The sequence below is a fragment of the Rhodnius prolixus genome, unplaced genomic scaffold (assembly GCF_049639745.1).
Source record: "Rhodnius prolixus isolate KJV_2025 unplaced genomic scaffold, Rpr scaffold_6, whole genome shotgun sequence".
NCBI lineage: Eukaryota > Metazoa > Arthropoda > Insecta > Hemiptera > Reduviidae > Rhodnius > Rhodnius prolixus.
The window spans coordinates 22907885-22922702 of NW_027411634.1; the positions used below are offsets into that span (position 1 = coordinate 22907885).

General features: G+C 36.3%; 1 protein-coding gene across 11 annotated transcripts in view; it reads right to left on the reverse strand.

Moving 5' to 3' along the window:
- The window catches only part of CARPB (Carbonic anhydrase-related protein B), a 458344-nt gene that overhangs the window by 1441 nt on the left and 442085 nt on the right, over positions 1 to 14818 (reverse strand). For all 11 annotated transcript variants that reach the window (XM_074141636.1, XM_074141631.1, XM_074141632.1 and 8 more), the window contains one exon: positions 10677 to 10802. In XM_074141636.1, the coding sequence (XP_073997737.1) occupies positions 10677 to 10802 (126 nt within the window). The remainder of the gene's footprint in view (positions 1 to 10676; positions 10803 to 14818) is intronic.

Genomic DNA, 14818 nt, shown 5'->3' on the forward strand with positions numbered 1-14818 from the left:
TTGGAAGAACACACACCAAGTTTCAGCCAGATCGGTCTATTTCTTTGTGTTTGGCATTCGTTTGAATCGAGGAAGTCGAGTGATTTTCAAAAAATGGACGAAAAAGAATTTCGTGTGTTGATTAAACACTACTTTATGAAAGGCAAAACGCCTCAGGAGACTAAAGAGAAGCTTGATAAACATTATGGTGTTGAAGCTGAACGTTCTGGACGCCCTGTTGAGGTTACTACTCCAGAAATCATTGATAAAATCCATGATATGGTGATGGATGACAGAAGAGTGAAGGTGCGTGAGATTGCTAGTGCTGTGGGCATCTCGAATGAACGGGTACATAATATTTTGCATCAACATTTGGACATGACAAAGCTATCCGCAAGATGGGTGCCGCGATTGCTCACGTTTGACCAAAAACGAAATCGTGTGAAGTGTTGCAAAGGACGGTTTACAGCTGTTCCAGAAGAATCCGCAGGACTTTAAGCGTCGTTTCGTCACTGTGGATGAAATATGGATACATCACTACACTCCTGTGACCAAAGAACAATCTAAACAATGGGTTACCAAGGGGGAATCTGCGCCAAAAAAGGCGAAGACCGTTCCTTCGGCCGGAAAGATTATGGCGACCGTCTTTTGGGATTCGCAAGGAATAATCCTCATCGACTATCTGGAAAAGGGTAAAACTATTACAGGTGCATATTATTCATCGTTATTGGACCGTTTTAAAACCGAGCTGCAAGAAAAACGCCCACGATTGGCCCACAAAAAAGTCCTTTTCCATCACGACAACGCACCAGCTCACACCTCAGCAGTTGTGGTTGCAAAATTAATGGAAATAGGGTTCCAACTCGTTTCACATCCCCCCTATTCACCAGACTTGGCTCCCTCGGACTACTATTTGTTCCCCAATATGAAGAAATGGCTGGCGGGAAAAAGATTTAATTCAAACGAGGAGGTGATTGCCGAAACGAATGGCTATTTTTCAGACTTGGACAAATCCTATTATTCGGAAGGGATCAACAAACTAGAGCAGCGTTGGACGAAGTGTATAAGCCTAAAAGGAGGCTATATTGAAAAATAAAAAAGGTTTACCCCAAAAAATTAAGTAGTTTTTATTTTTGCACGGACTTTTCAAACGACCCTCGTAGACTCTTTAATAACCATTAACAACTTGTACCGCATTAAACTTATATTTTGTTAAGATGAGATTGGCTTTCAATTCTTAACACAGCAATGCCATTCTAGAGTCAATTTGGCTCCAAAAAAATAGGAATACCATTCCTACATCCCACATCTCATAGCTATCCCGAAATGCTCTTAGATATGCTATCCCCACTCTCTCACCATTCGATAGTCACGAGCTGAAGACCAATGGAATTCTTAGTTTCTTTTTGCAGATTAGTTTACTTGAATCATAAGAGTCATTTCGACTCCTGATTGGTAATATAAATAGATTTTCTGTTATTAACTTGACTCCAGATTACCAATTTGGACTGCCCATATAGGGAAATTTACTTCTACTTCAAACCTTCTGCTGTCTTCCTCGCGAAGAATTCTGAGATTTTCCTCGTGATATTTTTGAGTGTCATAAAACTTATATTTCCATAGATTATGAAAATCGAAAGCAAGATTCATTCATGTTTATTATTTTTTGAGCTAAATGTTACAGCGGTATCGCACAGAGGGAAGCTCAATAAACTGGGTTGCTACACTCATCTTTACATAATGATTCAGTGAATCGAAATTTGTGTGCTAATCGTAAAACTTGAAGGTAGTCATTGTGTTTCTTTTTTTGATATGATCAACATTTATTGCCTAAATGCTTGTGTGATAAATTTACATAATTTATGTATCAAGGCACAAAAAAAAAGCCACTTTCTAGAATTTGATTTTCTGCCCGAATTGCAGCAAAAACTTTGCAGCGAATTGGGTAATTTCCGATCCTTGTCAACCAGCGGCACAGTAATTGAAAAAAATAGTGAATGTAATTAAAAAAATGAAAAAGCCCCTGATCAGAAGGCAGCCAATCAGGATTCTAGACAATACTGAAATTACTGCGATCCTAAGTTAAAGTTAATTCCTTCTGCGTGAAATGTTAAAGCCGATTTGTGGACAAAATTTGTTTTTTCGTCCTTAATTCCTATTCTTTCTCATCCTTTAATGCAAATTTTATTATTAAAATTGAAATCAATATAATAAAATATAAAAAATAATTTATAAAGTCAATAAGTTCGAGCATTGGCAATGCAGTGTTAAATAAGTTTCCCTCCAGGGATACTAAGGAAAAGCGAGGTCTAGGAAACAGTCGAAGTGAATTCGACGGAAAAGATTCTTTAGATAAATGAATCTTGATTGCAGTAATTGTAATAGTTAGAAACCCATTTCAGTTTTACATCATAATGTAATTACCGGAAGGCTGCCTTATCCCAAGCTCATTTCCAGCGATGATACTAGAAGAATTTAACAGCAATCAGTACTTGGGATTTCAAACAGAAATACAATCTTAAACTGCTTTTACATGTATAGCTTTCTGATGAGATAGCAGAAGATTGGTTTTTAACTTGTGAAATGTACGGAATCGATTGTTCATTAACGAAATGTTCATCTTATAAATTTCTGCATTTTAAAATTCCGCAAATTCAGTTACAAAGAAAGTGAATAAAAATAAAATCTAAATGAAGCCTAAATACTGGTTTCAAAACTGCTTGTTTTCAACATTCAGATTCTCTAAAGCAGTGCTTCCCAACCTTTTTCTGGTCATGGCAGTAAACGGCACACTGGAACTGTAATGCTCCCATTTCATTTTAAAATGACGTATTTTGCTTAACTAGTGCTGTAATAACAACACTATTACAATCCTACAAAAATACAAGTTTTCGTGGCAGGCTGTAACATTAATAACAAACCCAATCATTCACCCGTCTCTACCGTTCTCTGTCAATACAATTAACTACATGTACGAGTATACAGTAGCAATGAATCTTATGACAAAGAAATTCTTTATTTTAATGCCATTATTGATGTCAATAAGCAGGCTGAGAGCGAACCACGCGGTGTGCGGATCGTATCTACACAGGATCAACAAAAGGTCCTCTCCTCTTTGCGTAGATTGCAATGAGGAGGAGGATTTCAAACATGTAATAATGATATGTCCACGTTATGTGGTAGAAAGGAAACGAATGTTTGACGATATATACAGGTATTTAGATGCACCATTTCGCTACGAAGACATTATATTCTCCACCAACATTTATGTGCTTAAGTCGATAGCAGAGCTAGCAATGAAATATGAATGTATTTAAAAGCTATAGCCGAATTAGAATGAATGGAAGAAAATGCTTAGAGAAGGATTACGTGATTTTAATTTTGGTTAAGCTATAAGGATGGCAGGAGCACAGAGTGCTCCTGCCATCCATTAGCAGTAGTTTATGTAAATAGTTGTATATAGTAGAGGGATGAATGTGTGAAGCGAATAAGTAAGAATGGAGAGTGAGTGATATTCTAGTGATAAGCACCTAGACCAGGGGTCGGCAACCTACTTTAAGTAGAGAGTCATTTTTCCTTAAATAATTTTAATAAATCTTACCAAGAGCCGCAAGGATGATAGTGTGTAAACAAACTCTATAGATCATTTGTATTCATAAATTATTATTTGATGATATTCAATAACATTTAAATGCTTTAAAACTGTCCGTTTTATCGTCAAAAACTGCACGAAAAAGCGTAACGTTGAAAAACATCCAACTTTGACTATTTTATATATTTATTTTCACATATTTCAAAGTAAATAAACAAATAAATAATAACTAAACCTGTGATTGAATGAAAATGGCGGCAGTCTTTTATAATTACGTACTGTATTTTAATATAATTATATTCAATTTCAAACCAAATCTCATTTAAAATTCTTTTTGAAAAAATATCTTTTTACTTTAATAAATGAAATTTTCATTTGTTTCAATAAAATTGAAATATACAATATATTTTGGACAGGCTGAAGAGCCACAAAATTTGGATAAAAGAGCCGCATGCGGCTCGCGAGCCGCGGGTTGCCGACCCCTGACCTAGACGATGCTGGCTGTATGGCGAAAGCCAATGCCAAAAAAATGTAACAAAAAAAAAAGTGCCCGTAAAGTGATTAAAAGCCCCTCTAAATGAGATTAAAGTTACCAAAAACTAAACAGTCAATAAATAAGAACGAAAGCTGTGGACATATTTTACTAATTCTCTATCTTGAATCCTCTTGAAGCAAGTTAACTCCAGTCTTCCAGTGGTCAAGCTAGATAATGACAAAACTGCATTGCTTTAATTTATATTTGAGTAGCCTATTTTTGTATTACGTTGTTAATTTTATATTTATCAGAGCAATTGGAAATTAGGGAACTACTTAATGTGTGTTAAAGAAATATAGTTTTGTTATTAACTCGGAAAGCTAACTTTTAATGATATATTTTAGTAAATTGCGTGACATTTGTACTAATGCATAGGCCAGGGGGGTGGCGAACCTTTTTGAGACATGGATCAAATTTTGTTCTTTTATTTTTTAGTACTAGCTCTTGGGTCACTAATGCCCATTTGCACAAGAGTTAAGTTTAAAAATTTTTAAACTGAATATTTTCAAAACTAAACATCTTTAAAATTCAGTTGGCTTAACGGGGGTAAAACGGGACGAAACAAGTGCTATGGAAGTCTCTTTTTACAAACATAACTGAACAAAACCTTACAAAAGTGTGTTTTATCTGAAGAAAAATCTAAATATGGTTATTTGCTTTGGGTTGTCGATTTTTTTTTAACAAACAAAATATGAGTAAAATTATACATTTTATTTGATATTTTTGTAAACACTTTTGCTTTATTTCAAATACTACAAAAGCATTTGTCGTCATTTGCGTTTTAGAACTGTAATGATACAAACTAAAGGTTATAGATAGCATTTAAATTGCTTTTGTGTCAATGCGTGATTGAAAAAAATACAGATAGAATATAAATTATCCACCACAATTAGAAAATCTAAATCAACCCGCGTAAACAAACAAATGGTTGCCTAGCAATTGTGGGACAGTGAAAAAAGCTTGCGCGGGTCAGTGCATGACCCGCGGGTCATAGGTTCACCATCACTGGCATAGGGTAAGTACAGTAACTGGAATCAGTGAACGAGTTGTTGGAATCGATTCCAACCCTGGAGCTGATTCAAATCCAACGACTCCAAAGGTGGACTCGTTCTGCCCATCACTATTGCAAATTGTTATGGATCGCCACCGCCAAGCAGAACTGATGAAGTGAGGTTTGTTTTGTGTAGAAACTAATGGTATGTCCGCATCATTTTGTGTTTTATTTCATTATAGGAGTATGAGGTTATAATATTCTAACTTATAATTAATTTTAATGCAACGCCATTATAATTTTATATTTTTTGCCACGGCACACTTCTACCGTAGTCGCGGCGCATAGGTTGGGAAGCACTGCTCTGTGCGATACGATTAATAAAGTGGATCACAACATAATGGATATAACTTGAATATTATAAACAAAAGCTCTTTACAAAATTGAGAACAGATTAGAGTGGAAAAGTAAATGTAAAAATCGATTTCACTAATCTGATAGAAATAGAAATTTATTACCCAGGATACACGAGAGGAACAAAGACTCTACCACAGTAAATTTACATAAATAAATAATAATAACAGGGCTTACAATCCAGTGAAACATGACAAAAAGATACTTCCGTAAAGTAAATGGTTAAATTGTAGTGTTTTACTAGTGTGGCAACACACATACAAGAGAATTTATTTGTCATTTCATGTACGGAAGTTGGGTTGGTGTGCATTGTCTTAATAAAATATCCTTCGTACATAAATTTATGGAGATATAGTTAGCAGAAGGAAATGGAAACGTTTGTGTACAAAGTGTTGAACAGTTACATGTATTTTGTACTATAATGATAAATTCATATAGAAGAGGTAAATTAGTTGTCGTGGTGACAACTTATCTGTTTTACGGAGAATTACTCACATTCTACAATCTGTTTTACAATTAAAAATTTATTTTTTCTCTTTACTTGAAAATAAAAAATGCTAATTTTAACTAGTGATTTTATAAAGCTGCCAGATCTATTCTATTATTTTAACTTCATACGATTTTCCTATTTTAAGCATCACTGATCCGTTCTTAAAGATCCGTTCCTTGCCTATCGCTCCCTTCAACCCCATATAGCAGAAGTGGCCAACAAGTCGATCGTGAGGCCAGTTTTGATCGATCGTCGATCCCAGTATCACCAAACGTAGCGAATTATTCTTGTTTCGGATCTACCATACCTAAGCGAATCGGCATTTTTCATACTTGAAGCTAACGAAGACTAAACAACGTTCTGTCCCTGACTGATTCCCTTTACTGAAGACTCATTATTATTATCATTGTCCAGGATATACTCGTACAACTAATATAACCTTCCTTGGTTAGAGACATGCAAACTCAGTCTTCCCATTAATGTTAAGGTAACAAAGTAAATTCTAAATATGTCTTTATCTGTAGCTACTTTGAATTAATAAATATTGTTAATAATTATCCATGTTCTTTTAATTCCCCTGGATGTGAGTTTTTTGGCCCTTTAAATAATTATTGTTGTTGTTTTCTATCTATATTTCAGTACGAGCTGTACTCAGCGAGCTATTGATAGATTAGCAAAAAGTAAGTCACATTATTCTTTCACGATAAATTTTCCTGGCCCCAAAAAAACGCGAAAGTGAAATATTGAAATCAAATTATCAGCCATACTGTGCATTTTTATAACAACTTTTCCATATTTACGAACAAATAGTACAACTTATACATTGCAGTTGATAAAATGAATAAACTTGAATTTTAAGTTAGTAAAAATCTATCTTGGAAAAGTGTCGGAAAAATCGAATTTTTTAGGTACCGCATGTACGGAATGCTGCTATCAAAAGTTGGGTCTGGAAATATATTTTCTTCTTGAGCCTGTATCTCGGAAACTTTTTTTTTTTTTCACTTTATTTGTATATTTACAACTGCAAAAATTGCTGCATCAGGTAAATTTGATCTTACTGGTTCAGTTCTCTTGTAATGACATGGTTAGAGCAATCACCCACTGGTGAAACTCTTTCACAATGATTAATCACAACAGATCTCTAGGCCATTTTCGCTTCAAGCGACGAGGAGGATTGTCGGGAAGGTGAGGAGAGGAGAGTTGTTGGACAAGAGGATTAGGATGGAGAGCTAGGAGGCTGTGAAATTTGCGGTAGCGAGACTTTATTAGGTCAGTGACGAAAGGAATGAGAAGGTCAGTGTGTATTGTACGGTTAGAAATGTAGTATGGAGCATTCAGGATTTTCCGTAGGATTTTAGACTGTAGTGTCTGCAGGCGTTTGGAGTTAGAAGGTTTGGTTGAGCCCCACACTTCTGCTCCGTATGTCCATATGGGTCTTAACAGTGTCTTGTAAATTGTCAGTTTGTGATTCGAGTCGAGTTTGGATCTGCAGTCAAGTAGTCTAGTAAGTAGCTTGTAGCGTCTGTTCACGTCTTGTCGTTTCAGTCGAGTATGTGGGTTCCAGGTGAGTCTCTTGTCAATGTACAGTCCTAGGTATCGTACTACGTCAGCTGGAGGAATCGTTACACCGTTCAGTTGAACTGGTGGACTTGCAGATTTTCGTAAAGTAAACCTAATGTGCACAGATTTTTGTTCATTAATTTTCATTTTCCATTTTCGGAACCAGGTTTCGAGAAGATTTAAATGGATTTGAATGTTCTGACTTGCTTGTACCGGATCGGAGTGGGATGTAAGAACAGCAGTATCGTCAGCGAATGTTGAAACTATTGTATTTTGGGAAAGAGGTAAGTCAGCAGTATATATTAGAAAAAGGAAAGGGCCTAGAATGCTTCCTTGAGGGACTCCAGCTTTTATGGGTATAAAGGATGAGAGGGCCTGCCCTTGACGAACGCGGCAGTACCGATCGGTTAAGTAAGATTTTAAGATCAGATAGTAGGTGAAAGGAAGATGATTTTTAAGTTTGTGCAGTAAGCCCGAGTGCCAGACCCGATCAAAGGCCTGAGCCACATCGAGAAAGACACCCGAACAGTACTGTTTACGCTCCAAGAAAGAGAACCTAATAAGTGATTTAAAAAATAATATATTTTACTTATCTACCCATACCTCGCTGGAATGCACCTTATACTGAAACACAGTGTATAAACATAGTATGCATTTCACACCCCTTCTTCCCCCTTAGACTACGCCTATGACAACAAGTCGATTGCGACACACTTTTAAGATAAAAAGTAGATCTTATATACAGTAAAGTTGGCCACCCCTGCCGTATAGAAATCCCTTGAACCTTGGCTATAGAAATGGAGAATTGAAATAAATGAAAACAAATGTAATTGCATTTCATTCTCTCTAAGGCAAACTATTCTTCTAAACCACACTCCTCTTCACACAAAAGATTCTTTTGAGTACCTAGGACTCTTCATTAACAAACACCTAAACCTAGAATCCAAATACTAGACTTAAAAACAGATTTGGACGATGTGAAACTAATTCCCTTTGAAGGATTACTCAGAAATGGGATTAATTGGATCCCAAGAGGAGCCAGTATTAACAGTTCACATAATGTGGAGGAGAATAATCTTCTCCGGACTGGTATAAGGGATGGCAAACACAATAACGAGCAATGGACTTGGATGAAGTCCTGCAGTAGATCGGTAATATGTCTGTGACCAAAGAGCAAGGTGATTGAAATTACGAAAATATTTGTTTTCAATTTGAAAAATGTTAATACAGGGTTGGCAAATAAGTTCGTTCGGTTTTTGAGAGTGGAATAAATATCAATTTTTTTGATACACAGAATAAATTTTAATCAATTATATATTCATTATTCTTATTGATAACCTCTTGCCATCTTTCCACCAACTTCATTATACCACGTTCATAGAACGTCTGTGACTTATCGTCGAAAAACCAATCAAAATGTTTTTTGACAGTCTTCTCATTATCGAAAGTTTTTCCGTTCATGGAGTACTGCAACTATCAGAATAAATGATAATCAGAAGGTGCCAGGTCCGGTGAATACGGAGAATGAGGCAAAACATCCCAGCAGTTTATTCCGAGTGGTCAATGACGTACGCGGTCTGGCGTCGTCGTGGTGGGAGACGACACCTTTGCGATTTGCCAATTCTGGACGTTTAGTGCGGATTGCATGGTCCAGTTTGGTTAACTGCTAGCGTTATGCAGTTGAATCAATTGTTTTGCCTGACGGTAACAGCTCGTAATAGATGATACACTTATAATCCCACCATACGGAGAGCATAATCTTCTTCGGATGCAATTTCGCCTTCGAGCTTGTTTGCGGCGGCTCACTGCAGTGCTTCCATGATCTTTTGCGCACTACATTATCGTAGACGATCCGTTTTTCATCTCCCGTTACCACCCGCTTTAAAGATGGGTATTTTCTTGACGTTTCCGCAGCGAATCGCAAATGGATATGCGAGTGGCTAAGTTGGCCTCGGTTAATTCATGCACTACCCAAAAATTGAGCCCAGAAACGTATCCCAGCCGGCGCAAAGATCTTTGGAGCTCGTACAGGATATATTAAGTGCTGTTGTTATCTCTCTCACCGATTGGCATGGATCTTTATCGATTACACCCTTGTCATCATCTGAATTAATCTCAGTCGGGCGACCGGAGCGGGGCGCATCATTAATGTCAAAATCTCCAGAACAGACATTGACAAACCACTTTTGGCACACGCGTTCTGTTAGGGCATCATCACCATAAACACAACATATCTTTTTATGAGCCTCTGCAGCTCGTTTGCCCTTTTTAAAATAATAGAACAAAATATGACGAAAATGCACTTTATTTTCCTTCCATCTTTACTGCTACGCAGCAAGCGCAATAGTAAAGCTTGTTAAACCGAAATCCATAGAAAGGTTAAGCTTAACATAATCTTTCAAATGAACAATCGAGTTGTGCGCTTGCGCCGAGAATAAAAAAAGAAAATCCGAATGAATCTGTACCAAAATAAAAACCGAACGAACTTATTGGCCAACCCGATAATAATGATCAAAATTTTGACAAGCTTGTATTCAGAAAGTTGAACAACTTTGAAACCAAAAATTAGATTATTATAAACATACATTATACTTCTAGTTTATTATATAATACAATAATTCCCCACTCGTACTCTCCGTTTCTTTCAGCGAAGTGAGGACAATCGTATGAGATTTAAGTGCTAAGGAGGTCAGAACTTCCAGTCCAGAAGGGCAGAAAGATAACTAGGTAAATACAGTTAAAGTGAGTTAACCATGAGTAGTACGCTGCATTAACTCAGTAATGCAATTGGTTTAGGACTACAGGTCAACCATGAACCTCTTCCAAGTCCAAACCACCCAGTCAACTTTTAAAATTAACTCTCTTCACTAAATCTAAATTACCCTCTACTTTATTAGTTGGTATATAACAATTTAACTGTTTCAATAAACATAAACTTTATTGTTTCAATATTTAGCATTTATTTCATAAATATAATGGTTTAAATTTACAAACTAAATGATTTAATTAAATTTTGAAACAATAGACATGCGATGTTTAAAACAAACGAAGATATTTCAAGCATTATCAAACAAATTTTAGCTTCCCCCAAAAAATAATAAAAGTATAGCTTTACCTGTTTGACGTTGAAATCAATATTGGTCCTGAGCGGCCGGTGATGAAGCGGTTGCGGTGGCCTGTAATTGTTGCCTAAAGGTGCGGTAGCGTCATTACCTTGCATCAATCTTCTGAGTCCATGCAGCTGTCAACAATAATAGTTCATGAATTACTCACTTAATGAGCATTTTTAATTTTTTTTTTTTAAATTACTTTTATTCTGGGAAAGAATTTGAAACTACGAATTTGAAAACATAAAAATGAGTGAATTTTTTTTTTTTTTGAAAAGGTAAGTTTAAGTAAGGTTAGAATCAGAACAAAGGGGAATTTAGAGTAGGAACACAAATTTTAGATTTGCTTCATTTATTATTAAAAAGCTGCTGCTTATGGTCTAATTTTTGTTTAATTATCTTGGAAATTATTTCTGCGATCTTTGCAGAATCACAAGCGTTAGAATCGTAGAGCACTAGCAAAGACATTCTGTAATAAATTATTATATTATTGTAATTTATTGGGTTGTCCAGAAAATAACGCAGGATTTTACGTTTTCTTTAAAATACCCCTCCAAATACTAAACTTTTTATGTTTGTTGGACTTTTGACTTTTATAAATGTAAACACTTATTAATCCTCTTTCAAACAAAAATGTTTGTTTACCTCTGTAACATTTTGCTACTTGGAAATAATTCAGTCTTTACTAAGATGTCAAAGCGTGATTTTCGCATAATTTTGTTTTACAAGTTCAAACTATGCCGGAACGGGGCTAAAACGGCCAGAAATATCAACGATGTCTGGGGCGAAGGCAAGTATAAGTGAGAGTGTATTGTTCAACGGTGGTTCCAGAGATTTCGAGTGGGAGACTTGAGCCTTGAAGACAAAGAAGGAGCCGTGGAAGAAGTTCTGCCCTTGTGGACGATGTTCTCCGAACTTTGGTGGAAGAAAATCCTAGGACAACTGTTCCAGAGAACTGGCAGAGAAACTCGAAGTCAGCAAATCAACACCGTCGATGACCATCTCAAGGTGATTGGGAAGGTGAAAAAGCTTGAAAGTTGGGCTCCTCATACATTAAACGACCTCCAAAAAAGGTATGAAATTTGTGCTTCACTTCTTCGCCGAAACAACAGCGATCCTTTTCTGTCCAGAATTGTGACTTACGATGAAAAGTGGATCCTCTACGACAACAGCAGACGCTCAGGACAGTGGCTTGACAAAGGAGAAGCACCACGACATTTTCCAAAGCCCACAAATCATCAAAAAAAGGGTGATGGTTACTGTTTTTGGTGGGCTTCATTTGGTCTGATTCATTACAGCTTCATGAATCCTGGCGGAGCCATCAATGCCGAATCGTATTGCAACCAAAATTGACGTAATGCGGTCAGAAATTGGCAATAATGAAGCCATCTTTCGTCAATTCTGTTGCATGACAACGCTCGGCCACATATCTCACGTTTGACTTCCCGATAAATTGTTGGAGCTTGGCTATGAGACTCTGCCACACCCCCCTACTGATTACCATTTTTTTTAGATACCTGGACCGCTATTTACAAAATAAAAAATTTATTGACCAAAGAACATTAGAAAATGCATTTCCTGCATTTATAAATTCTAACGATTCCAAATTTCTATACAGAGAGTATGGAAAAAGTTACCCACACGTTGGCAGAAATGTATTGAAAGTAATGGAGACGACTATTTTGATTAATAAAAACAGTTATAAATAATTAATTTTTATTTTTTTTATTTTAAAACCACAATCCTGCATTATTTTCCGGACAACCCAATAATAACAGTGCTAGGGAAGGGATTAGCTATGAGGTTAGCATACTGGACTCCCACGCGGAGGTCCCGGGTTCGAATCCAGCTGCTGACCCTTAGATTTTCTCTTCCTAGGAGCTTCTTACAGCTCACTGTCAGGTGATGGATGCTGTCTGTAACGAGAGAACACTATCCGGAGGCCGGCAGTGCACTGAAAAAAACTCCGGGCGCCAATAACCTTAGATGTTGACGCGCCTTAAAATCATTTAAAAAAATAAATAAATAAAAATAAAATAACAGTGCTGACATTTTTCAATTTTATTTAAGAAACTAAGTAAGTAATGTACTTAATTAAAACTTGATAACAGTAGATTACCTCAGAATGAAATAGGTTACGTTCGAACAACTCATTTATTGTCATTTACATACTACTGGTAAATTGATGTGATCTATATAGCGAACATAAAACAAAGTGAATCAAGATTTATGGACTCCATGTATTACACCACCAAACTTCTAGGTAGTAAATGCTTGCACCATGTACCTGGTATACATGCAAGACACACCAGGAGTTTATACTTAGAGGGTTGATACAAGTCAGTAGAATGTGGAGGGAAGTAACCAACCGAAGCGAAGGCTAAACTTTTCCAACTAAATCCCTGGACAATGGAAATTGTAGTTTGAGAGAAGTGGAGACTGTATCTCAAAATCTCTTGGTTGACTCCTCCCCGTAGAGAGTATTATATAGTGTGTAGCTTTTGTGTCTGTATTAGTTTGAGAGGAAAAGTTTATTTTGGCGGGAAAGCTGCACCCTCCATTCTATAGTTTCGTTGTAAACTATGAGAGTATTTGCAATAGTTGTCCATTTAACTCAGACCGCACCTCGGATCCAGATTTTGTCGGCCAAGCTATGGCGTAAAGGAACCATATATTTGCTGTGCATTTTAGCTATACACCATGTGCCTAAAGGCTTTGTACACTGTCTAGTAGGAGTTTAATACAGGGTCTTTCTTACACCTGGACGAAAGGATTTTTAGGGCATATTTAACCGTTTAGTTTATTAGGAGCATTTGTAATATTTCTTAGACATATACTCGTACAAACACGTTCTTTGTTCACATCTTCTTTTTTCCACAAATAACACCGTTTTTTTCATAACCAGCAGCGCTGATTGCATACAGGGTGACCAGAGTTATATGCTCCACCCACTTTTTTTTTTAAAACGGCGGGAAATTTCGAAAAAATAAAAAACACTTATTTAATCATTTTTAGTCTAGTTTATTTTCAGTGATTGCCCCATTTTTTTAAACCCCTGTATCTCGAGATACAGTATCCAACTTTGTTTTTTCAAATGAAACGTTACATTTTTTTGTTGCATATTGTTATAGTATTTGAGCTCCTAAAAAAAAACAAAAAAAAAATTTAGTTTATTGTCAAAATTACGTTATTTTTTTAAAATAATCTGTTCAAACTGGACACAATCAACGGATAGGCAAGCCAAAACTTTGGACTACCACACTCTGCTTGTAGCAGCACTTATGGTGGCGAATTCAAGATCTAGGCAGGCTAGAGTTATTCGACGTTTCAGATCATCGACTGAAGCCACGTAGATTAAGGTTACTGTACACTTTATTTTTTAGATATCCCCACAAAAAGTAGTCCATTGGGGTTAAGTCCAGAGATCGAGGTGGCCATTGGATGGGCCAATGAGTCCCTAAGCACTTTTCATGGTAATTTCTGCCCAGGTAACCTTGAACAACTCTCGCATTATGTGCCGGGCAACCATCTTGTTGAAAATACATATCTAGCCGACGTTGTAGAGGAACATCTTCAAGCAGAACTGGCAAAATGTCTCTTAAAAAAAGTTAGATATCTTGCACTAGTTAAGTTCTCTCTGTAGAAATATGGGCCGATTAGTTGATTTCCTAAAACTCCACACCAAACGTTTGTAGAAAAAACAACCTGAACGTTGAATAACTCTAGCCTGCCTAGATCTTGACTTCGCCACCGTAAGTGCTCCTACAAGAAAAGCGTGGGAGTCCAGACTTTTGGCTTGCCTATCCGTTGATTGTGCCCAGTTTGAACAGATTCTTTAAAAAAAATAACGTAATTTTGACAGTAAACTGAAATTTGTTTTTCATATTTTAAATTACCATAACTTTTGAAAAACCTAACTGATTTCAAAATTTTTTTGTTGTTTTTAGGAGCTCAAATACTATAAAAATATGCAAAGAAAATATAACGTTCCATTTGAAAAAACAAAGTTGGATGCTGTATCTCGAGATCCAGTGGTTTAAAAAAGTGGGTCAATCACTGAAAATAAACTAGACTAAAAATGATTAAATACGTGTTTTTTATTTTTTCGAAATTTCCCGCCGTTTTAAAAAAAAAGTGGGTGGAGCATATA